General features: G+C 44.9%; 1 protein-coding gene and 1 non-coding gene across 3 annotated transcripts; one reads left to right on the top strand and one right to left on the bottom strand.

The window, feature by feature from the left end:
• On the top strand, window positions 1-23623 carry TRIM27 (tripartite motif containing 27). 2 transcript variants are annotated; one of them, XM_050788408.1, is made up of 8 exons: window positions 1-773; window positions 2007-2102; window positions 6160-6390; window positions 14567-14589; window positions 17200-17315; window positions 17448-17480; window positions 19317-19343; window positions 21960-23623. In XM_050788408.1, exons 1-8 carry the CDS (start codon window positions 354-356, stop codon window positions 22553-22555), a joined length of 1542 nt encoding a protein of 513 aa, XP_050644365.1. In that variant the 5' UTR covers window positions 1-353; the 3' UTR covers window positions 22556-23623. The 2 variants fall into 2 exon arrangements, with proteins under 2 accessions (XP_050644365.1, XP_050644366.1); XM_050788409.1 differs by lacking the exon at window positions 6160-6390 and having other exon boundaries at window positions 3-773.
• LOC126954002 (U6 spliceosomal RNA) lies at window positions 10274-10376 on the bottom strand. The gene has a single exon (XR_007725467.1). It is a non-coding gene; the product is annotated as a U6 spliceosomal RNA (small nuclear RNA).
• Window positions 23624-24198: the final 575 nt, after the last annotated feature.

The raw sequence follows: 24198 nt of genomic DNA, 5'->3' as shown, positions 1-24198 counted from the left end.
ACGCGGCCGCCGGGATCCGCTCGGACGCGGCCACGTTGTCTTGCGCGCTTTGCGCGCCTGGCCCTGGGATCCTGACCCTTGGCTACCCGTTCCTGCCCCAGTAGCGTGGCCGCGAGTCTCTGTGAGCCGGCTGTATTCCCGCACTCGCTCAGGGGGCACAGGCGCAGGGATCGGCCCGGCCACTCTGAGCCTTCGGTGCGCGGGCGCGTCTGGGATACGGGCCCGGGAGGCACCGCCCTCCGTCCGCCCGGTGCCTCCCAGGAACAGCGAACGGGAGAGAGCGCCGGAGAGTTGGGCTCCGTGCAGAGCTCGGCGCCGGGGCCCATGCCCGTGAGCCCCCGCAGGCCCGCGCCATGGCCTCCGGGAGCGTGGCCGAGTGCTTGCAGCAGGAGACCACCTGCCCCGTGTGCCTGCAGTACTTCGCAGAGCCCATGATGCTCGACTGCGGCCATAACATCTGTTGCGCGTGCCTCGCCCGCTGCTGGGGCACGGCAGAGACTAACGTGTCGTGCCCGCAGTGCCGGGAGACCTTCCCGCAGAGGCACATGCGGCCCAACCGGCACCTGGCCAACGTGACCCAGCTGGTGAAGCAGCTGCGCACCGAGCGGCCGTCGGGGCCCGGCGGCGAGATGGGCGTGTGCGAGAAGCACCGCGAGCCCCTGAAGCTCTACTGCGAGGAGGACCAGATGCCCATCTGCGTGGTGTGCGACCGCTCCCGCGAGCACCGCGGCCACAGCGTGCTGCCGCTCGAGGAGGCAGTGGAGGGCTTCAAGGTGAGGGCGCGGATCCGGGAGGGCGGGAGCGCGAGTCGGACAAAGGGAGGAGAGAGCCAAAGGGGCTTCCCTTTTTCCGCCTAGAAAATGGCTGAGCCGGACGTGTGGTTCACAGCCGTCATTTCCTCTCTGTCCGCTCCAGAGCCTCAGCACTCAGATTTGGAGGAAAACCTGTAGCTGGCGAGGGAGCCAGAAGTCTCCCCACCCCCACTCTCCTTTCTCTGTGTGCCCCCATGTTTCCTGTCTCACGGACACATTGTACACGGAGACATGCTTTTGACAGTATAAAAGAAGTGCATAAAATCGCTTGCACATCGACGAGCTGTAGAGACACATGTACTCTCGTCGGCTGTCAGACAAAACGCAGTCGGACATTAACTGACCGATGCCCATTCCTTGGTCTATAAGCATTTCCCCAGCACTTTCCTGCAATACGTCCTGGTCTAGAAACTCACAGAAAAGAACAGGCTCTTCACTGCTTAAGTCATTTAACCACTCTGAGACTCAGGAGATAACAGTTATGAGGAAGATTATGGAATCATGTGATGCACAGAGCCGTCTGTGAACTGGCACAGCTAAACAGAAACGTGGAAACAAAATATTACATATAAAACAGTTGTAAGGTGACCTTCAAGGAGTCCATGATACTGTGTATTTTCTGTATGTTGAGGGCTTCAGGAATTCATACACAATTATGTCCGTGTTTAAATATGAATACATTCATGTGTAATTAATCACTTAACATTTATGGACCTTTCAGCTATATTCTTTCACTTACTCTGGTGAGAACTCTTGAGTAGGTTGGGAAGATGGTGTTTGCCCATTTCACACATGAGGGAAATAAGAAGTCACTTTCACAGTATGCTTGTGTGGAAGAGCTACAATACAACATAACTCTAAGCCTCCTACTCCAGTCACAGTTCCGCCAAGTCATGCGATATCCTACCAGGGACAGGTAGATGATTCATTGTTTAAGATAGACACAAATAATCCTGACGAGGTAGCTGAGTGGTTGAAGCGACAGGCTGCTAAGATAGACACAAATTGCCAAATGAGTGGCTTGTTGGCCCCTGCACCCTGAGTCTTTCTCTTGTGGGTGGCAGTGTGGCCTGAGAACAAGTGCCAACTGGATACTTGGCATCAGGTGTGTGGACTCCATGTGTGATTAGAAGTACCATGCTGATGCTAAGGTCTACCTAGTTTTGAACTGCCCATCTGTTTTGCTTTTCTCAGGAGCAAATCCAGAACCAGCTTGACCATTTAAAAAGAGTGAAAGATTTAAAGAAGAGACGTCGGGCCCAAGGGGAACAGGCACGAGCTGAACTCTTGGTAAGGGTTGTTGGAATTCACAGTCGCTTCTGCTGGTGCTCCCCTCTTCTGTAGAGCTGATGTTACTTCCCTTAGACTTGTCCAGCATGTCACCCAGAACCTGTAGGTAGAGGGGGATCAACTGCACATGGCAGTGGGAACTCACCCAGAGAACTAAGAGATTCCCTTTCTTTCGGGGAAAGCGTGGAGGAGCCAAGTTTGGAACCCTTGGAAATCAGACCTGTCAGTATAGTTTAACCTGCTAACTGCGTAGACCAAGGTTGATCCTTGGCAAAGCTGAGATGGGTAAAATTATTGGATACAGTTAGCTTGCGTTGTTACCATTCTTCAGACAAGTGCTAATAGTGGATTTGTGTAAGTCCCACTGTTGCTTCTCTTTGGGTTATTCTCCTTTCTTGACAATGCCTTAATTCTGAATTTTTTGCTCTGCTCTCTTCCTCCAATCTCTCAAGGCCTCGACAAGTGGCTGATGTATTAATTTATGATAGGGGTATATGGGAATTTTTTCTTTTTATTTCCGACAGGGTCTCACTCTGTCACCCAGGCTGGAGTGCAATGGCAAGGTTTCGACTCACTGCAACCTCTGCCTCACATTTCAAGTGATTCTCCCACCTCAGCCTCCCAGGTAGCTGAGGCTACAGGCATGTGCCAACACACCCAGCTGATTTTTGTATTTTTAGTAGAGATGGGGTTTCACCATATTGACCAGGCAGGTCTCGAATTCCTGACCTCAAGTGATCCACCTGCCTTGGCCTTCCAAAGTGCTGGGATTACAGGTGTGAGCCACTGCACCTAACTGGGAATTTTGTTTTGAAAAGAAAAAAAAAAACAAGGCAGGGCATGGGGGGGGGTGGCGGCTCACACCTGTAATCCCAGCACTCTGGGAGGCTGAGGTGGGCGGATCACCTGAGGTCAGGAGTTGAAGACCAGCCTGGCCATGGTGAAACCCCGTCTGTACTAAAAATACAAAAAATTAGCCAGGCATGGTGGTGCACACCTGTAATCTCAGCTACTCGGGAGGCTGAGGCAGGAGAATCACTTGAACCCGGGAGGTGGAGATTGCGGTGACCCAAGATCGTGCCATTGCACTCCAGCCTGGGCAACAAGGGCAAAACTCCGTCTCAAGAAAAAAAAAAAAAAAAAAGTACAGAGACATTTATAATACACATTTGTATATCCACCACTTAGGTGTTTGAAAATGTTTTTTGAACAATAAATAAAACATTACCAGTCTCCACCCACTAGAGGTATTTCTGTCTGAAAAGTAAAGTCCCAGACTAGTAGAGTCTAGCATCACTTTTTCAGTCCTGGTAGGGTGTAGTAAAGAACTTCTGGACCACGAACTTATTCCCATGGTGTCCGTAGATGCCACCACTTGCTCTGCCCACACAATCCACTGAGACTTGAGCTCTCCTTTTTGCAAACAGGTGTGATGGGCCGGGTGCAGTGGCTCATGCCTGTAAACCCAGCACTTTGGGAGGCCGAGGCAGGTGGATCACGAGGGCAGGAGATCGAGACCATCCTGACTAACGGTGAAACCCCGTCTCTACTAAAAAATACAAAAAATTTGCTGGGTGTGGTGGCGGCACCTGTAGTCCCAGCTACTCGGGAGGCTGAGGCAGGAGAATGGCGTGAACCTGGGAGGCAGAGCTTGTAGTGAGCTGAGATCGCCCCACTGCACTCCAGCCTGGGTGACAGAGCGAGACTCTGTCTCAAAAAGAAAAGAAAAGAAAATAGGTCTGATGGGCCGGGCGCGGTGGCTCAAGCCTGTAATCCCAGCACTTTGGGAGGCCGAGACGGGCGGATTACGAGGTCAGGAGTTCGAGACCATCCTGGCTAACACGGTGAAACCCCGTCTCTACTAAAAAATACAAAAAACTAGCCGGGCGAGGTGGCGGGCGCCTGTAGTCCCGGCTACTCGGGAGGCTGAGGCAGGAGAATGGCGTAAAAACCCGGGAGGCAGAGCTTGCAGTGAGCTGAGATCCGGCCACTGCACTCCAGCCTGGGCGACACAGCGAGACTCCGTCTCAAAAAAAAAAAAAAAGAAAAAGAAAATAGGTCTGATGAATGGAGAATCTTCTCAGTGAGCCTGAGTGGACTCAAATCATTATGCACACGATGATATCCTCTGTGGGAGGATTATCAAAGGGAAGAACAGCCCTTCTCTGATAATCAGGGCACCTGAACATGTTTCTATGCTCTGACACCACCCAGTTGTATAGATGGAGTCATACAACCTCTGTGGGTCTCAGTTTGGTCATCTGTGAAACAAGTAGGTTGGACTAGACCAGCAAGGGTAGTACTGCCTTTTTGTCCTCTGCAATGGTGTGTGGGTATTTCTTTGGCTGTCTTCAGAAGAATGGAGTGATTGGGGAGGTTGGGCAGGAATGCTAAATGTCTTACAATGCAAGAAACAGTCCCATGCCAGGCGGAATTGTCCTACCAAGGTGCCAGTAGCACCCCCTTTGAGAAACACTGAATTAGTTGATATTTAAGAATTGTTTCAGCCTTAATTTTTCATTTCTAAGATTATTTTGTATAGTTTATGTCTTTGAAAGAATTACCCAGCTGACATGAAATATGACCTTTGAAAAGGATTTAATAAACAAAAGACATACGTGCATAGTGAGTGTCTTAAGAAGAGTGGTTAGAGGGATAGTCAGTGTGGGAAGGTTCTCAGGAGAAGCTGAGTTTGGAACAGGTGTTGGTAAATTTTCTAAAAAGAGTCAGATAGTGAATATTTTTAGCTTTGTAGGCTATATAGACTCTGTCATAGCTGATTAGCTCTGTTGTAGCTCAAAAGCAGCCATTGCCAATATGTAAATGCAGGGCATGGCTGTGTCCAATACGACTTCACTTGGCTCCTTTGGAGCTCGTTGCTGGCTCCTTGTTTAGAACAAAGGTTTATATTAGAGTCCTGTTGGTGGTGGGGGTGGGGTGAAGAAAGAAGGACAGTAAGTTATGGCAAACAAATCAGCACCAAGAGGGAACCGTGGGGAGACCACCTCTCTCCCTCCCACCCAAAGCTGGATAGACAGCAGTTGGTGAACACTCGTGAAGGACAGACAGGGTATGGCTTACATATGAAGGGCCCAGGAAGATTGTGCAAGAAAACTGTTACTGGTTGTTCCATCCTCCATAGGGCACATATCTGACCCTGTCACTTTCCTATGTGACAGTCTTCCATGCTTCCCAGTTGGGATAGAGTCGTTACCCCCAGCCTCCCAGGCCAGGCATGACAAGGCCTCACCTTTTCTGGTCCCTTCCCTCAACGCTCATGTGCTCCAGGCAGATAGCACCATTTGCTTTCTCTCTCCACTGTTTTGCCTGTGCCATTTCTTCTGCCTGGAAAGCCTTCCCACTCATTGCCTATGTGGTGAACTCTTGTTCATCACATAAACACTGTGTGAAATTGCTTCTGTGAAGATGGTACCAGCTTCTTTCATTGCAGGCTGTCACCCTCTCTTTAATTACCCATCCATGACTGCGTATATCACATGAACCTGACTCACTTCTCTGAGTTACTTGAGAACAGGGACTGTCTTAATAATCACTGGGGTAAGCCAGGCGTGGTGGCTTATGCCTGTAATCCCAGCACTTTGGGAGGCCGAGGTGGGCGGATCACGAGGTCATGATATTGAGACCCTGGTTAACACAGTGAAACCCCATCTCTACTAAAAAATACAGAAAGTAGCCAGGTGTGGTGGCGGGCGCCTGTAGTCCCAGCTACTCTGGAGGCTGAGGCAGGAGAATGGTGTGAACCCGGGAAGGTGGAGCTTGCAGTGAGCCAAGATCGCGCCACTGCAATCCAGCCTGGGTGACAGGGCGAGACTCCGTGTCAAAATAATAATCATCATCATCATCATCATCATCATCACTGGGGTAATTCAGTTCCTGGCCATTATATATGCAGTCAGTAAAGACTGGAAATAATGAGTTGGCACTTCGCTTGTTTTATCCATAATGAGGTCTTGGGGTAGGTGGTCACGGGAGAACTATGAAGGCCCTAGAAATGAGCCGTTTTTCTCTTTACTGCCTTTCCCTGTCATCTGCATAGAGCCTAACCCAGATGGAGAGGGAGAAGATTGTTTGGGAGTTTGAGCAGCTGTATCACTCCTTAAAGGAGCATGAGTATCGCCTCCTGGCCCGTCTTGAGGAGCTAGACTTGGCCATCTACAATAGCATCAATGGTGCCATCACCCAGTTCTCTTGCAACATCTCCCACCTCAGCAGCCTGATCGCTCAGCTAGAAGAGAAGCAGCAGCAGCCCACCAGGGAGCTCCTGCAGGTAAGGCTTGCAGAGCCCTGCCAGAGCAGCACCCACTGAAAATACCCTCCCTTCTCCTTTGCCTAGTAGTATCCAGGACCCCCTGTCTTTTTAACTCTGCAGGAATAGCAAGAGCTTGCCAAACTCTATATGGTGCACCTTGGAAGGAAACTATGTAAACTAGAAGTTCTGGTTCACACAACTTGAATTAGTCAATTGCATTGTCTCATGGAAATGGCAAAAAGAAGACCTGGTGCTTGGGCCTGCCCAGCACTGACAAGTGGTCTGATTACAGGCAAGGCTGTCTACCTTTTTGGGCCTCAGTGACCTTATTTGTTCAATAATGAGGGGCTTAGACAATATGTCATTCAAAGACCCTCCTCACTCCAGTATCTTATAGTTTTAACATATTACTACAGCCACAAAACAATGAGCACTTGAGCAGGAGTGGTTAGGTTAACTGAGCAGTCCTGTGGTTTAATGTTGGTAGAGCAGGTGATAAAGCTGCAGCAGACCTACCCCAGCAAGACTACAGGAAATGAGCTAATGCCTGTCTGTCGTTTGCTCATTCAGTGCATATTAATTATTTGCTTTGTATCAGGCACTATTCTAGGCACTGAGATTAAGTGCCAGATAAGCTTTCCTGAATTATATTTTAGTGTGGCGATCAGACAGTTCTTACAGGTATTGATAAATAAAGCCATTAAAAATGGATGATGGCAGGCCAGGCACAGTGGCTCACACCTGTAATCCCAGCATTTTGCGGTGCTGAGGAGGGTGGATCATGAGGTCTAGGAGTTCAAGACCAGCCTGGCCAATAGGGTGAAACCCCGTCTCTACTAAAAATACAAAAATTAGCCGTCATGGTGATGTGCCTATAGTCTCAGCTACACGGGAGACTGAGGCAAGGAATTGCCTGAACCCAGGAGGAGGAGGTTGCGGTGAGCCAAGATCACACCACTACACTCCAGCCTGGGCGACAGAATGAGACTCTTGTCTCAAAAAACAAATAAAAAATAAAAATGGATGATGGCATAGGGCAAGGGTCAGCAAAGTATGGTCCATCACTTGTTTTTGTATGTCCTGGGCAGTAAGTATGGTTTTTACATTTTAATTTTAATTTAGTATTATTTATTTATTTTGAGACTGAGTCTTGCTCTGTTGCCCAGGCTGGAGTGCAGTGGTGTGATCTCGGCTCACTGTAATCTCTGCCTCCTGGGTTCAAGCGATTCTCCTGCCTCAACCTCCTGAATAGCTGGGATTACAGGCGCACACCACCATGCCTGGCTAATTTTTGTATTTTTACTAGAGACGGGGTTTCACCATATTGGTCAGGCTGATCTCGAATTCCTCACCTCGTGATCCGCCTTCCTCGGCCCCCCAAAGTGTTGGGATTATAGGCGTGAGCCACCGCACCCAGCCAGGTTACATTTTTAAATGGGAAAAATCAGAAAAATTTATTTCTTTTTTTCTTCCTCTTTTTCTTCTTTTTTTTTATTTTTGAGATGGAGCAAGGAGGGAGTGGACAACATAGTAATGCAGTTGAGGTCAAACAATATCAGAGCTGATACCCATTTGATTCAATAACATGACCATCATTGTAACCTTATGTAGAACTACCACAATGGAATAATTGGGGCAGGAGCCACATTAGTGGGAGTTGAGTGCTGGCTAGGTTAGGTGAATGGAGACTACACAAGTAGATGACTATTTGAAGTACAACTGTGAAGGGGATGTAATAAAATACTTAGAGACGAGACAGGATTATGGAGTTTTATCTGGAGGGGTTGGTTAAAGAAACTAGAAGTTAGACATATTTTCAAAATACATATGGAAAGGAGTCTATATTGTAAGGTTTCTAGATGAGGGAGAACATTGAAGCCACAAGAAACCATATACTGCCCAGGCATGGTGGCTTATGCCTGTAATCCCAGCACTTTGGGAGGCCAAGGTGGGGAGATCGCCTGAGGTCGGGAGATCGAGACCAACCTGACTAACATGGAGAAACCCCATCTCTACTAAAAATACAAAATTAGCTGGGCATGGTGGCGCATGCCTGTAATCCCAGCTACTCGGGAGGCTGAGGCAGAAGAATTGCTTGAACCATGGAGGCAGAGATTGCAGTGAGCCGAGATTGCACCATTGCACTCTAGCCTGGGCAACAAGAGCAAAACTTCGTCTCAATAAAAAAGAGAGAAAGAAAGAAAGAAACTATGTACTGATCAGCAGTGTGCGGTTCCTGAGAACGCAGGTGGAAATGAGAACTAAACTACATATGCCAGGAATTAGTTCCAGAGGGTCTTCTGTTGTATGGGAAGAAATGATTGTTTCAGGGTATGGGAAAGAGGGTGTGCGAGAACTAGTAGGAGCATTTGGTCAGTGAACATCTATTTATAATGTAACCATTCTGCCCTGTTGTGTAACTTTCTTTTTTTTTTTGGAGACAGAGTCTTGCTCTGTCGCCCAGGCTGGAGTGCAGTGGCACAATCTGGGCTCACTGCAACATCTCCCTCCCAGGTTCAAGCATTTCTCCTGCCTCAGCCTCCCAAGTAGCTGGGATTACAGGTGTGTGCCACCACACCCAGCTAATTTTTGTATTTTTTATAGAGATGGAGTTTCGCCATGTTGGCCAGGCTGGTCCTGGACTCCTGACCTCAGGTGATATGCCCGCTTCGGCCTCCCAAAGCACTGGGATAACAGGTGCGAACCACCGTGCCCAGCCTCTGTTGTGTAACTTTCTTATCAGTTTTGCTTTCTCAAATCTTGACTGCTCTGGCGTGGGCACTGGGTAAGCAGATGGTCAGTCTCATCCAGGATTGAGGTTTTGCAAGATGGACTTGAGGGTTTTTTTTTTTGTCCCTTAGTTTTGATTGTTGTTGTTTGAGACAGGGTCTCACTCTGAAACCCAGGCCGGAGTGCAGTGACATGATCATGGCTCACCGCAGCCTTGACCTCCCAGGCTCAGATGATCCTCCCACTTCAGCCTCCTGAGTAGCTGGGACTACAGGCGTAAACCACCATGCTTGGCTAATTTTTGTAATTTTTGTAGAAGTGGAGTTTTGCCGTGTTGCCTAGGCTGGTCTTTAACTCCGGGACTCAAGCAGTCTACCTGCCTCAGCCTCCCAAAGTGCTAGGATTACAGGTGTGAGCCACCATATCCAGCCTTCTTCATTTTTTTAATTGTAAAATATACATAACCTAAATTTCACCATTTTAAACTGTAAAACTCTGCCACAAAGTAGCATTTAGTAAATCCACAGTGTTGTACAATTATCAACCACTGTCTGGATCCAAAACACTTTTACCCAAAAGGAAACCTCACACTAATAAGCAATCACTCCTCATTTCCTTCTACCCCTAACTCCTGGCTCTATGGATTAATCTGTTCTAGATATTAGATATAATTGAAATCATACAGTACGTAGCCTTTTTCTTTCACTTAGCATACTTTTTTTTTTTTTTGAGATGGAGTTTCGTTCTTGTTGCCCAGGCTGGAGTGTAATAGCACGATCACAGCTCACTGCAACCTCTGCCTCCCAGGTTCAAGTGATTCTCCTGCCCCAGCCTCCCGAGTAGCTGGGATTACAGGCATGTGCCACCACGCCCGGCTAATTTTGTATTTTTAGTAGAGATAGGGTTTCTTCGTGTTGGTCAGGCTGGTCTCGATCTCCTGACCTCAGGTGATCCACCCGCCTCAGCCTCCCAAAGTGTTGGGATTTCAGGCGTGAGCCACCACGTCTGGCCTATCACTTAGCATATATATGTTTCATTACTTTATTTATCTTTATGGCTGAATAATATTCCATTGTATGGATATATACTGTGTTTTGTTTATTCATCAGTCGATGGGCACTTTGGTTGTTTATGCCTTTTGGCTATTGTGAGTAGTGCTGCTGTGAACATTAAAAGTAGAAAATGATACAGAAATTTGTGTGTTATCCTTGTGCAGGAGCCATGCTAATCTTCTGTGCATGATTCCCATTTGAGGGTATCTGCTGCTGAAGCAAGCACCATAAAATTAAGGCTTTAAAACCTTTTGGTTTTTTTTTTGAGACGAAGTCTCACTCTGTTGCCCGGGCTGGAGTGCAGTGGTGTGATCTCAGCTCACTGCAACTTCCACCTCCCTAGTGATTCTCCTGCCTCAGCCTCCTGAGTAGTTGGGATTAAAGGCACATACCACCACGCCTAGCTAATTTTTGTATTTTTGGTAGAGATTGGGTTTCATCATGTTGGCCAGGCTGGTCTTGAACTCCTGACCTCAGGTGATCCGCCTACCCTGGCCTTCCAAAGTGCTGGTATTACAGGCGTGAGCCACTGCACCCGGTCGAAAGCTTTTTTTTTTTTTTTTTTTTTTTTTTTTTTTTTTTAAGAATGTTATTTAAACAGATGGAGCATGAAACTGAAGGTGGATGCTGAGGAAAGAAGAGAAGGAAAGAAGTAATGGACTCAGTAAGGGAGGAGGGGCTCCATGAATATCAAAAAGTGTTTATGTTGGAAGTCACTGGAAAAGCAGGCTAAATATTATTAATGGGGCAATACTGGAGGCATTCCCATTGAGGTCAGAAATAGGGAAGATGCCCAGTATCATTTATCTCTATTTAACACTGCATTAAAGGTTGTAGCCAGTTCAGGTAAAGAAAATAATTATAGGTATACAAATCGGGATAAAAGTTAACATACAGAAATTAGCAGCCTTCATATGCCAGATAGCAGCCACTAGAAGACATATTAGAAGAGAACATGCTGTTTCCATTTGCAAAAAAAAAAAAAAAAGTAGTGATAAAATACCTTATAAATTTATAAGAAATGTACACAAACCTATTTGGGGAAAATTATAAAACATTCAAACATTCCTGAAAGACACAAAATAAGCTTAAACAAATAACGAGATAATCACTTGTTCTTTGATAAGACAGTGAAAGCAAGTTATCAGTCCTTCACATTCATAAATGCAGTTTTTTTTTTTTTTTTTTTTCCTGTTAAGCGGATATATTGTGTAGTAGAGTCTCGGATTTCAGTGTAACCATCACCCAACTAGTGTACATAGTAGCCATTAAGTAATCTCTTATCCCTCATCCCCCCTCCCACCTTTGCAATTTCCATAAAAATACCAACAAGCGCTTTTTCTGGATCTAGACAAACTGACAGTCAACTTCAGATAGAAAAATAAGCACATAATAATAGCTGGGATAGGCCGGGTGCATTGAGTCATGCCTGTAATCCCAGTACTTTTAGAGGCCGAGGCAAGTGGATCACCTTAGGTCAGGAGTTCGAGACCAGCCTGGCCAACATGGCAAAACCTTGTCTCTATTAAAAATACAAAAATTAGCCAGGTGTGGTGGTGCGTGCCTGTAATCTCAGCTACTTGGGAAGCTGAGGCAGGAGAATCGCTTGAACTCGAAGGTGGAAGTTGCAGTGAGCTGAGATCGCACCATTGAACTCTAACCTGGGAGGCAGAGCAAGACTCCGTCTCAAAAAAAAAAAAAGCTGGGATAGATCACTAGAGCCCAAGAGGTTGAGCCTGCAGTGAGCTATGATTGCACCACTGCACTCCAGCCAGGGCAACAGAGCAAGACTCTGTCTTAAAAAAAAAAAAAAATAGATTGGCTACACTGTGAAAGAAGAGCTCTGAGGGAGAGCTGGCCCTACTAGATATTACACTATATTTTAAACCCCATATAATTAAAGCAGTTGGTATTAATACAAGAAAAAGAAAAAAGCACACACACGTTGTAACTAGTCAAAAGGTGGTATTAAAATTGAATATTTGCCACAAATATCACAAATACAAGTGATAGTTCTAACATAAAAAGATCTTTCAAAAATTGAGAGAGAAAAGACCAAAATTCTAGAGAAAAATGGGTTAAAGGCACAAATAGGCAAGTTGCAAAAGACATAAATTGGTTTGTGAGCATGTGAAAAAATGCTCAGCTGTACTTACAATAAGAGAAATGGGAACTAAAACCACATTGAGATACCATTTCTTACTCGTTACAATAGCAAAAATTTTCAACTTAATACACTGTTGATGAAGTGTGGGAGAGACACTCATATGTCAGTGGGCTGGTGGGAATGCAAAATCATATGACCCTTTTGGAGGAGAATTTCTCAATATTTAACAAAACTGTATGTGTGTGTGTGTGCATGTATACACACAGAATTAACAAATAATTTTTCTAGGAAGGGTAGAAGGAGGAGAGATGAGGAGAGATTAATGGGTACAAATACATAGTTTGATAGAAGAAATAAGACCTAGTGTTTGATAGATCAGTAGGGGGACTCGTTTACAAATCTATTTTTTATACATATATGTATATGTATGTATGTATATATACACATATGTGTGTGTGCTTACATACATACATATACATATATACACACATATATATACACACTCATATATATATATATTGTTTTTGTTTTTGTTTTTTTTGAGACGCAGTTTCACTCTTGTTGCCCAGGCTGGATTGCAATGGCATGATCTCGGCTCACCGCAACCTCCGCCTCCTGGGTTCAAGCGATTCTCCTGCCTCCCAAGTAGCTGGGATTACAGGCATGCGCCACCGTGCCCAGCTAATTTTGTATTTTTAGTAGAGATGGGATTTCTCCATGTTGTTCAAGCTGGTCTCAAACTCCCGACCTCAGGTGATCTGCCTGCCTGGGCCTCCCAAAGTGCTGGGATTACAGGCGTGAGCCACCACGCCTGGCCTATTTTATATTCCAAAGTGACTAGAGGAGAGTAATTGCAGTGCTTCTTGAGCAAAGAAAAGACAAATACTTATGATGTCATGGATATCCCAATACAATGATTTCTTTACAAATAATGAATGTGTTAAATTATCACATGTACCCCCAAAATATGTCTGTTATGTATCAATAAAAAATTTTAAAAATCTAAGAATTTACTTTGAAGATATAATTAAGTATGAAAATATATTTGAAAATACATATGCACAAGATTACTTGCTGTAACATATTTGTACTTGTAAAATATTGGAAGTAGTCTAACTTCGAAACCTACAAGTTTGTTTTAGTTAATTGTGCACATATACACTCTGGAACACTATCCAAGTTAAAAAAAAAAGGAAAAGAATGACACCTATGAACTGATACGGAGTGGTTTCCAGTATATATTGCTTTGTGGAAAATAAAAATATAAAGTAGAGAGTATGCTACTTTTTTTTTTTTTTTTTCTCTCCTGAGATGGAGTTTCACTATTGTTGCCCAGGCTGTAGTACAATGGCACGATCTTGACTCACCGCAACCTCCGCCTCCTGGGTTCAAGCAGTTCTCCTGCCTCAGCCTCCCGAGTAGCTGGGATTACAGGCACGCACCACCACACCAGGCTAATTTTGCATTTTTAGTAGAGACGGAATTTCACCATGTTGGTCAGGCTGGTCTCGAACTCCCAACCTCATGTGATTCGCCCGCCTTGACCTCTCACAGTGCTGGGATTGCAGACATGAGCCACCGCGCCCAACGAGAGTATGCTACTTTTTGTGTATGAAAGAAGGGAGAGGCTGCCAGTGGCTCACAGCTGTAATCCCAGCACTTTGAGAGGTGGAGGCGGGTAGATCACCTGAGGTCAGGAGTTCAAGACCATCCTGGCCAACATGGCGAAATGCTGTCTGTACTAAAAACACAAAAATTAGCCGGGCGTGGTGGCAGGCACCTGTAGTCCCAGCTACTCAGGAGGCTGAGGCAGGAGAATTGCTCGAACCCAGGTGGCAGAGGTTGCAGTGAGCCAAGATCGCGCCATTGCACTCCAGCCTGGGCTACACAGAGTGAGACTCCGTCTCAAAAAAAAAAAGTATACTGAAGTTCTTTGTACTAACAGCTTTTCTGTGTATTTGAAATTATTTCATAATAAAAAGAAAAAGATCTGGACAGGTAGGCAAGTTGAGGTCCAATCGTAGGATACTTGAATTAGTAAATTTGAAATCCTGAGGTCCTTGACCAGTGGATGGTGGGTACTGAAGGCGGATATGGGAAGTGCTGGTACAGCAAATAGTATGCATCCCATTTTCCTCTGCCTGCTTTTTAGCTCCTCAAAACTGAGTTATGTTCCAGTGATCCTTTCTCCTTGATTTCTCCCATGAGAGCCAGTCTGTAGTTGGTTTTCCAACAAACATCTGTGAAAGAAAACTGAAGTTATCAATGACTTCTCATGGTTTTTTTTTTTTCCTTTCTCTTGCAGGACATTGGGGACACATTGAGCAGGTATAGTTTTCTGTTTCCCTAGTATTAAATCAAATATGAGAAGACTGTCTCCTTCACATTTGTAAATCCTGCAAGGAGCCCTGAGCCTGAGGATGGACATCTTATCAAATTGACACATATCCCTGAAGAGAGTCACTAGTATACCAAGAATTAGATGAACCACAGCTCTACTCAGTAAAATTCAGGAAGTAGGGGGTTCACGTGGGAGGCTGCTGGTGGATTAGGGGTATGAGAGGAGAAGGTGTGGCCTTACAGAGACCTGGGCTGAGCATAAGGGTAGTTTATGTCTGTTGCTTCCTATACATTTCAGAATCCTTTCCTTATCTCATAATCCTTCATTATCTCATTTTTTTTTCTATAATGGGGGAAATAAAGCCTAAGAAAGGTGTGGCTGACCTGGATTTACATAATTACTGATGAGCCACCTGGATTCTGGCTCTTATTCTTACTCTTGCTATTTCTTTGTTCCATCAAAAAAAAAAAAAAAAAAAAGGAGGAAAACTCCCTGGCAGCTGGAACACGACCAAAGAGGGAGAGCTTGGAGGGGGCAGTAAGCCAGGGCAAAGCTGTATTTGCAGGATGGATGACCTGGCAAGTGGGATGGGCCTTGGGAAGCTAATGTTTGGTGCAAGAATGCCTTCAGGGGTGGAAACTGACTTTGAGGAAGCTGTACTGTGAAGGTAATTAAGACCCCAAATGGTGAAAACCTTGTAAAGCAAAATGCAGCTTGACTGTGGGAGCATTTAAGGAGACTGGGGAGGTCCTTATAGATGGGGCAGTTTGGCTGGGAGGCCTGTGTTGATTAGAATCATGTTGATGGAATTGAGGTTCCTGAGGGACCCTAGGATGAAGATAAGGTGGAGTTCATACTAGTCCCAGCCAGATGACCCAAGCAAATAATACTGTTACCTGCTACTTTGTGATGCCTGTCTAGCTCTGACCTAACATACGGAGTTAGCTCCCTCAGACCCTAGTACTTTGTGACATTAAGGATAGAATTTGGCTATATAAGATAGGAAATCCAAAATGTTAATTGATTTAAGGGTTAAACATGATAAAATTTTGTCTTATCTATAAAAGAAATGTGCAGGTTGGGTACGGTGGCTAATACCTGTAATCCCAGCACTTTGGGAGGCTGAGGCAGGTCGATCACCTGAGGTCAGGAGTTCAAGACTAGCCGGACCAACATGGTGAAACCCTGTTTCTACTAAAAATACAAAAATTAGCTAGGTGTGGTGATGCGTGCCTGTAATCCCAGCTACTTGGGAGGTTGAGGCAGGAGAATTGCTCAAACTCGGGTGGCAGAGGTTGCAGTGAGCTGAGATCATGCTATTGCACTCCAGCCTGGGTGACAGAGCCTGATTCCATCTCAAAAAAAAAAAAAAAGAAAGAAAAATGTTCAGGCAGGTAGTCTGTGGCTAGTATGGTAACTCCAGTGATCCTCAGACTCAAGTTTCTTCCCATTCACTGTTCTACCATCCCTAAGGTATGGTCCTCATATAGTCCATGATAGCTGGTAGAATGCCAACCAAGAAGAAGGAGATAAGTCACATCACATTACTTTTTTTTTTTCTTCTTTTTTCTTTTTTGTAGACACAGGGTCTCACCATGTTGCCCAGGCTGGTCTTGAACTCCTAGCCTCAAAGCAGTTCTCCCACCACGGCCTCCCAAAGTGTTGGGATTGCAGGCGTGAGCCACTGTTCCCAGTCATGTTACTTTTTTAAGTAGACTTCTCAAAACATCATGAGATACATTTTATCTCTCATAGACCAGAACTCAGTCACAAGGTCACATCTAGCTATGAGGGACTGGGCAGCTGTGAGCCATAAAAGGCAGAAGATGGCAGAAGGGCTATTGGATAGGCAACTGGCAGTCTTTGCTATAGACATCCTTGCAGGGCTAGGGAATTGGGTATTGTCCCTCACAGGGCCTTTCTGTCTGAACATGTCATTCTCTCCATATTTGGGAACCTGAGAATTCGGGTTAATTTCCCACCATAAATATCAAGGACTGTCATGGAATTTAGTGCTTTCTGGCAAAGTCAGCCTCATATGTAATTCAGTGAATCTTTTTGAGTACTTAATATTTGAAAAGCCATGAGCTAGGTGCTTTGGGGGATATGAGAATGAGTACAATATCTATCCTGTTTTGGTCTAGAGGATCATAGCTCAGGAAGAGAAGATGGGAAAAGCTGTAGTGGTTTAAAGACTGTCCATCTGTGCTAGACAGTTTAGCTTAGCCCCTGTCCTAGTTCCTGGAAGGTCACGGAATTGGGAAAAAGAATTTACTCGTGCCCGGCATGGTGGCTCATGCCTGTAATCCCAGCATTTTGGGAGGCCCAGGTGGGAGGATCACCTGAGGTGGTCGGAAGTTTGAGACCAGCCTGACCAATATGGAGAAACCCTGTCTCTACTAAAAATACAAAATTAGCTGAGTGTGGTGGCGCTTGCCTGTAATCCCAGCTACTTGGGAGGCTGAGGCAGGAGAATCACTTGAACCTGGGAGGCAGAGTTTGCGGTGAGCCGAGATGGCGCCATTGCACTCCAACCTGGGGAACAAGAGCGAAACTCCATCTCAAAAAAAAAATTTACTCATGTTTTTTAAATTTAGGGCTGAAAGAATCAGGATTCCTGAACCTTGGATCACGCCTCCAGACTTGCAAGAGAAAATCCACATTTTTGCCCAAAAATGTCTATTCTTGACGGAGAGTCTAAAGCAGTTCACAGGTAATGTGAGGAGTGGTGTCATGAGGGGAAATGGATTTATACTCAATATCTGCATATTGCCTGATGAAAGGATATATTTTCCAGCCAGATAGTGGGATGCAAACTGAATATTTTCTTGTTTTCTTTTCTTAGAAAAAATGCAGTCAGATATGGAGAAAATCCAAGGTAAATTTATCTACCTACTGGGCTTTTGATGTAAAGTTGCTTGGAAAAAAGAACATCTGCACTGAAAGTGGGAAACATGGGGTGATACCCATTGGCCAGCCTTCCCTTATATTTTACATCTTCCCTTGGTCTTAACTAATTTTCTCAACTAACAGCCTCTTGCTCTAATTTGAAGTCTGTTAACTGTATTTAGTCAATTCTCAATCTGCATTGATGGAGGAGAAAAATAAGCAATCCAAAAATTAATCAATCCAGAATTAATTTGATTATTTCGGAAAGAGTATGAACAAAAACTACCTTGGATACATTTCACTTGAGCTAGTGTTTATCATTGTAATTACTGAGTTCCTACTGCTTGTGGGTACAGGTGCCAGCTCAGGCAGGAGGTAATTAAGCAGCGCTGACAGGAAGCACTGCCAGGGACATGGTTAGAAGCGGGCAGTCAGGAGTCAGGCTGCTTGGGTTCTGGGCCTGGCTCTACCACTTAGTAAGGATTCAACAAGTAATTTCCTTATCTGTAACAGAACAGTAATAGTTCTTACCTCCTAAGGTATAAGAATTAAGGTTAGTGGCCGGGCGCGGTGGCTCAAGCCTGTAATCCCAGCACTTTGGGAGGCCGAGACGGGCGGATCATGAGGTCAGGAGATCGAGACCATCCTGGCTAACCCGGTGAAACTCCGTCTCTACTAAAAAATACAAAAAACTAGCCGGGCGAGGTGGCGGGCGCCTGTAGTCCCAGCTACTCGGGAGGCTGAGGCAGGAGAATGGCGTGAACCCGGGAGGCGGAGCTTGCAGTGAGCTGAGATCCGGCCACTGCACTCCAGCCTGGGCGACAGAGCGAGACTCCGTCTCAAAAAAAAAAAAAGAATTAAGGTTAGTTATCATTTCTAACACTTCTAGAATAGAACCTGACACAGTAAGTCCTGTATTTACGTTTATTAAATAAAAGTGTTCTAGGCATTTGGAGAAGCTTTTCCAAATTTAAATTTTCCTGCTCACAAGCCACATTCAGTAAAGAGTTGGCCATATATTATTCCACCCAGGAATACTTAAATTCCTGGGCAGTCTGGTGGATTCTGAAATCCTTATATGTAGGTAAACCCTTCTCTTAATTATTAGAAATTACAAACACCCATAATCTTTGATTTTTTTCTATTTTATATATGCTGAGTTCTTATTTGCATTGCATCTACTCAGATATATACTTTTTGGGGCATCTAGCAACATAGAGTTAGCAGATACATGTCCTCTACAAATGGGGAGAAACTCCACTTAATACAGTGGGTAATAACCAGAAGTGGTTAGTTCAGGCACGACCTTGATCTGGCTCTTCTTTTCTTGCCACTTAAAAGGCTTAGTGGGATAATGTGTGAAAAATTCTGTTTCAACTCTAAAGTGCCTTATAAATGAATGGTCATGTTTACCCCAGAGTGTCAGTGAGTGCCATTTGAGCCATTCAGCTGTCGTACCCAGATGACTTATGAAACTCAAAAGTTATGTATGACGTGGGGTTGGAACTGCGTTTCCCTCTGCAGAGCCAGCTGACTCACTAGAAGGTGGAATTCTTGATCTTGGCTCAGTTTGATCCCATATTCTACCAGTCTCAGGCATGTGGTTATCCCTCTACTTAAGATTCCCAATCCCTCTCCCCTTAAAGCTTTTGGTTGGATGATAGAGCCATACATCATATGAAAAAATTAGTGCATGACTGACAGCAGAGGTTCTGGGGTTTCTAATGGAGACCACTGCTTTATGATGACTAGCCAAAGCCCCCTCAGTTATGTATTTCCTGGAAACCCTCATGACTTCTATAACTTTTCTCTTTTGTTCTTTCAGAATTAAGAGAGGCTCAGTTATACTCAGGTAGGTGATGAGAGACAAAACCACATTAGGTTAAGGAGTAACAATCTTTGTGAACCTAACTACTATCATGAATGATTTGGAGATTGCTTAGATTTGGATTCTTTAGGTTACATGTATAAAGATGATACACAACCACCACAAAAATCCACAGTTGTTTCTATGTGTTAACAGTATCTTTGCCTCCTGAAATGCCTCAGAGTTGAAGCCATAGGGTAAAATCAATCTCAGGTGTTAAAGAAGGATTATAGGGTGGAAACCGCAGTTCCCCAAAAGTAGAACAGAGCTGGTACACTAGTACACTGCTGTGCCTGCCCAGCTTCAGGGTTAAACCATGGTTTGTGACGAGCAAGACTGATTGAGCTCCACTATTACTCTTGAGTGTTAGAGGAAGTCTAGGAGTCTTGTGTCATCCCATCGCTGTGCCTCAGGGCGAAGTTTGAAACTCCCCTTCCCCTTCACAACCACTTTCACCCTACTGTAGAGCCTGGGTAAATTTAACATTGCAGAAGTCCTCAAATCTAAGGTGTATTCATCCCGCAGTCACAGTCACCTTCTGTTATGAAGTGTCCTCTAAATGAAGAGAAGGACTCGACATACAGTGGATCTGCAGTCCTGGGTGTGCGCTGGCTCTGATCCATATTTATTTCAACAAGTATTAACTGAGTACTTCGCTTGTATCCTACACTGCCTAACATTGTACAGGGTATTTTAGAGGAACAGAAGGGCATAAATCATCCTACTCATGGGGTTTACATTGTCTGGTTGGAGATACACCCATGACACAAGAAGGAGGTAGGCACGTGTTGTAGACAGATTGTTGAACCGGGAACCAAGGGTTCTGGGGTTCTTGGTTATCTCTACCAGTTGCCTGTCTTTTGTGGGAGTCAAAATTTGTGGGCTTAAATTTCTAAGAGGTAATGTTTGGGAATCTTCCTCCTGAACAAGATGTGAAGAGCAAATGAGAGAATACATATCACTGTTTTTTAAATTAATTTATTTTTTGAGTATTTTACTTTTTAAAATTTTTTATTATTCATTTTAGAGGCAGGTTCTCTGTTGCCCAGGCTGGTGTATAGTGGCGTGATCATAGCTTGCTACAGGCTCGAACTCCTGGGCTCAAGTGATCCTCCTGCCTCAGCCTCCTGAGTAGCTGGAATTACAGGCACACACCACCGTGCTTGCCTAAATTTTTACTTTTATGTTTTGTAGAGACAGGGTCTCACTGTGTTGCCCAGGCTAGTCTCAAACTCCTGTATGCAAGCGATCCTCTTGCCTTAGCTTCCCAAAGTGCTGAGATTAACAGGCATGAGTCACACACCCAGCCCATTATCAGTGTTTTTGAAGCAGGAAAACACTTGATGATAGCAAGATGCTGTAATACTAAATGCCAGAGGAGATGACATGGATCATACATAGTTTCAGATTTCAGAACAGGAAGAGTGTAATGGCCTGGGCAGATTAAGAAAAACTTGGAGGATGTGTGTCTTGCAGTGGACATTAGAAGAAGATGAATAGAGCTTTGATGTGCAGAGTAAAGATCTTATAGAATGGATAAAAGAGTGATTTGGGCTGGGTGTAGTGACTCACACCTGTAGTCCTAACACTTTGGGAGGCTGAAATGGGAAGACTGCTTGAGCCCGGAAGATGAAGTCTGCAGTGAGCCATGATTATGCCACTGTACTAGTCTGGGTGACAGAGTGAGACCTCATCTCAAAAAATACAGTAAAAAATAATTGTAAAAGAGTGATTTAAAAGGTAAGCATACTGATACAGGTTCCCAGTCCTTTACCCACAGTTCTAAAATCCCCAATCTCTGAAAGCCACAACCTTTTTCATTATTTTGTAGGAAATTACAGTATCAAAACGTGAATTTATGTGGTGCTGTTTAGAGTCTATCCTTCATTATGTAAACATTCGTGGATCTCATAGCAGATCTATTAATATTTCATTATAGAATGCTGCGCCAGACCCTACCTGTCTAAAACCTGTAATATTCTGAATTCTGTGAAACTTTGGGCCCCTGAAGTTTTCAGAATGAGGGATGATGAGCATGTAAGAAAACCTCAATTCAGTGTATCTGCCAGGCACAGTGGCTCATGCCTGCAATCCCCATTGCTTTGGGAAGTTGAGGTGGGAGGATTGCTTGAGGCCAAGAGTTCAAGACCATCCTGGGCAACAGTAAGACCTCGTCTCTACAAAAAATTTTTTTAAATTAGGGTGGTAGTGCACACCTATAGTCCCAGCTACTTGGGAGTCTTAGGCGGGAGAATCACTTGAGCCCAGGAGTTTGGGGTTACAATGAACTATGACCACACCACTGCGCTCCAGCCTGGGCAACAGAACCCTATCTCTTAAAATCGGTTCATAATGGATATTGTGGCTTCAGATGTGAAAGAAAAGATATGGGGCTAAAATTCAGTATTTTCAGTGTATTCTGGTAACCAGCTAATCCAAGCAGTAATTTTTGAAATGTGAAGTTTAGAATATATTCTAAATAAAATACGTGCAACCTCTAGTGGGAACCTCTCATTCGTGGGGAGGTAGTAGAAAGGCACTGAGTGTTCTAGAATAGGCTCTCCTGGCCCGTGGCTGACTCTCTTCTTTGTGTCTCTGCAGTGGACGTGACTCTGGACCCAGACACGGCCTACCCCAGCCTGATCCTCTCTGACAATCTGCGGCAAGTGCGGTACAGTTACCTCCAACAGGACCTGCCTGACAACCCCGAGCGGTTCAATCTGTTTCCCTGTGTCTTGGGCTCTCCATGCTTCATCGCTGGGAGACATTATTGGGAGGTAGAGGTGGGAGATAAAGCCAAGTGGACCATAGGTGTCTGTGAAGACTCAGTGTGCAGAAAAGGTGGAGTAACCTCAGCCCCCCAGAATGGATTCTGGGCAGTGTCTTTGTGGTATGGGAAAGAATATTGGGCTCTTACCTCCCCGATGACTGCCCTCCCCCTGCGGACCCCGCTTCAGCGGGTGGGGATTTTCTTGGACTATGATGCTGGCGAGGTCTCCTTCTACAACGTGACAGAGAGGTGTCACACTTTCACTTTCTCTCATGCTACCTTTTGTGGGCCTGTCCGGCCCTACTTCAGTCTGAGTTACTCGGGAGGGAAAAGCGCAGCTCCTCTGATCATCTGCCCCATGAGTGGGATAGATGGGTTTTCTGGCCATGTTGGGAATCATGGTCATTCCATGGAGACCTCCCCTTGAGGAGGTGGATTCAGGCCAAAAGGGCTGTTGGCTGTAATCCTATGCCAGGCACAAGGCATCTTGTTGCCTTGCCACGTCCTGTCACAGCTGGGTATACTTACCATGTTCCACGCCCTTGCAGTGGGAGACAGGATGTCCATGTTCTCTACCATCCTTTTCCTTCCCGTGCAGATTGTGAAATGTAATGAGATGTATCAAGATATCCTAGAAATAAAAACCAGATGTTCACCTCCAGTGTTTCACACTTTCTGGTTTTACACATTGCTGGAGGGATAAAGAGTATGGATAATCTTTGGATTTGGAGAGCCATTCCAGATACTTCCACCTTCTTGGCTCAGCCTGGCTTCCTCTGGTTCAGCCCCACATAATGATTATGGCTGTTTGCTGTCATTTCTGGGTTAGGGCTCCTTTCTAACAACCTAGACTGGAACAAGGCCCTGTCAGCATGGCTCCGTTATCCCAGTTTTTCCATCTGGGAACAGTACCTCTGCCCCTGATTCCCAATCTGCCATAGTTTTATTAACTCCATTAAAGAGGCCTGTATGTGTTTTGGTTAGTTACAGTTATTTTACAATAATGGTGGGTAATGGCCCCACCTCTGTTATGAGATAATGTTCTAATCAATGTCTCTGCCTTTGTATCTTTTCTGAGGGTTTTGTCTGCTCCCTTCATTCTAATGAAAGGTGTATTCTAGTGCTGGGCGCATATCATCCAGGATAATATTCTGCCCAACTCCATCCTCTGTTACTAGATCCCTTACCAGTCACATTTGTGGACTGGTGGTCAGTGGTATACCATCCCTGGAAGGATTCTGGGACAATATTCCAGGGATTCATTGACTTCTTGGCTCCTTTTCTCCATTTCCTTTGGGGGATAGGGGAATTGACCATTCTTAAGTGCATACTGTCAAGGGGCAGCTCCACCCCCATGGCCATTGGATCATGAGACACTCTGAAGTCAGAAGGCTGGGGCAGATCACTTCAAGCAAGCCCCCATGATGGTTCTCAGTCCTGCTTCTCTTTGGGTACATGCCCCTCTGTTTAAAAATAAAGTGAATATGGATGTTTACATTGTTGTTGCTTTCTGGGTGTTGGTAGGATTGGGTTCAGATGTTGGAATGGGTGTGGGGAGGAAATGGTTAATGGTGTTGCTTTCCCATATGGGTCCCAAAATCCCACTCTGGCCAATAGTTTACTTCAAACTGGAAAATAAAACTACTTTCTCCATATGATATCACTACTTTCTAGAGGTGCTAAGAAAGTAGTGTTGGACATTCATAGCCTACAGTTCTTATATTGATTAACCCTGTAATTTTACTAGGAAAGTATTTTCTCAAGTCCTTTTTGTAGTATTGTGCCAGGCATTGGGGTTCCATGGCTGAGGTTCATGAGTTGGTGATATCATGTCCTAATTCTTCATTTACTCATCAGGTTTTAAGGGAGCTATAGAAAGTAGCTTCCATGAGGCTAGGTTAGCTTTTGCTGAATATTCTGAGATCTAAATGTATGCAGTTGTGTGTATATATATATATATATATACACACACACACACACACACACACAGGTACATAAATACTACTAACAAACATAGAGCAGTGCTTGGAACATCATATGAAGAACTTTATGCACAATAACTTACTTAAT

The sequence above is a fragment of the Macaca thibetana genome, chromosome 4 (assembly GCF_024542745.1).
Source record: "Macaca thibetana thibetana isolate TM-01 chromosome 4, ASM2454274v1, whole genome shotgun sequence".
Taxonomy (NCBI): Eukaryota; Metazoa; Chordata; class Mammalia; order Primates; family Cercopithecidae; genus Macaca; species Macaca thibetana.
Note: the sequence above shows the minus strand (reverse complement) of the source record. Positions and strands in the feature narration are given on the sequence as shown.

Bases quoted from the DNA above. Each gene is read 5' to 3' on its own strand.
- TRIM27 (XM_050788408.1), top strand. From the start codon at position 354: ATGGCCTCCGGGAGCGTGGCCGAGTGCTTGCAGCAGGAGACCACCTGC. The intron at 6,391-14,566 runs GTAAGGCTTGCA...TTTCTCTTGCAG, and splicing joins CCACCAGGGAGCTCCTGCAG to GACATTGGGGACACATTGAG. The intron at 19,344-21,959 runs GTAGGTGATGAG...GTGTCTCTGCAG, and splicing joins AGAGGCTCAGTTATACTCAG to TGGACGTGACTCTGGACCCA.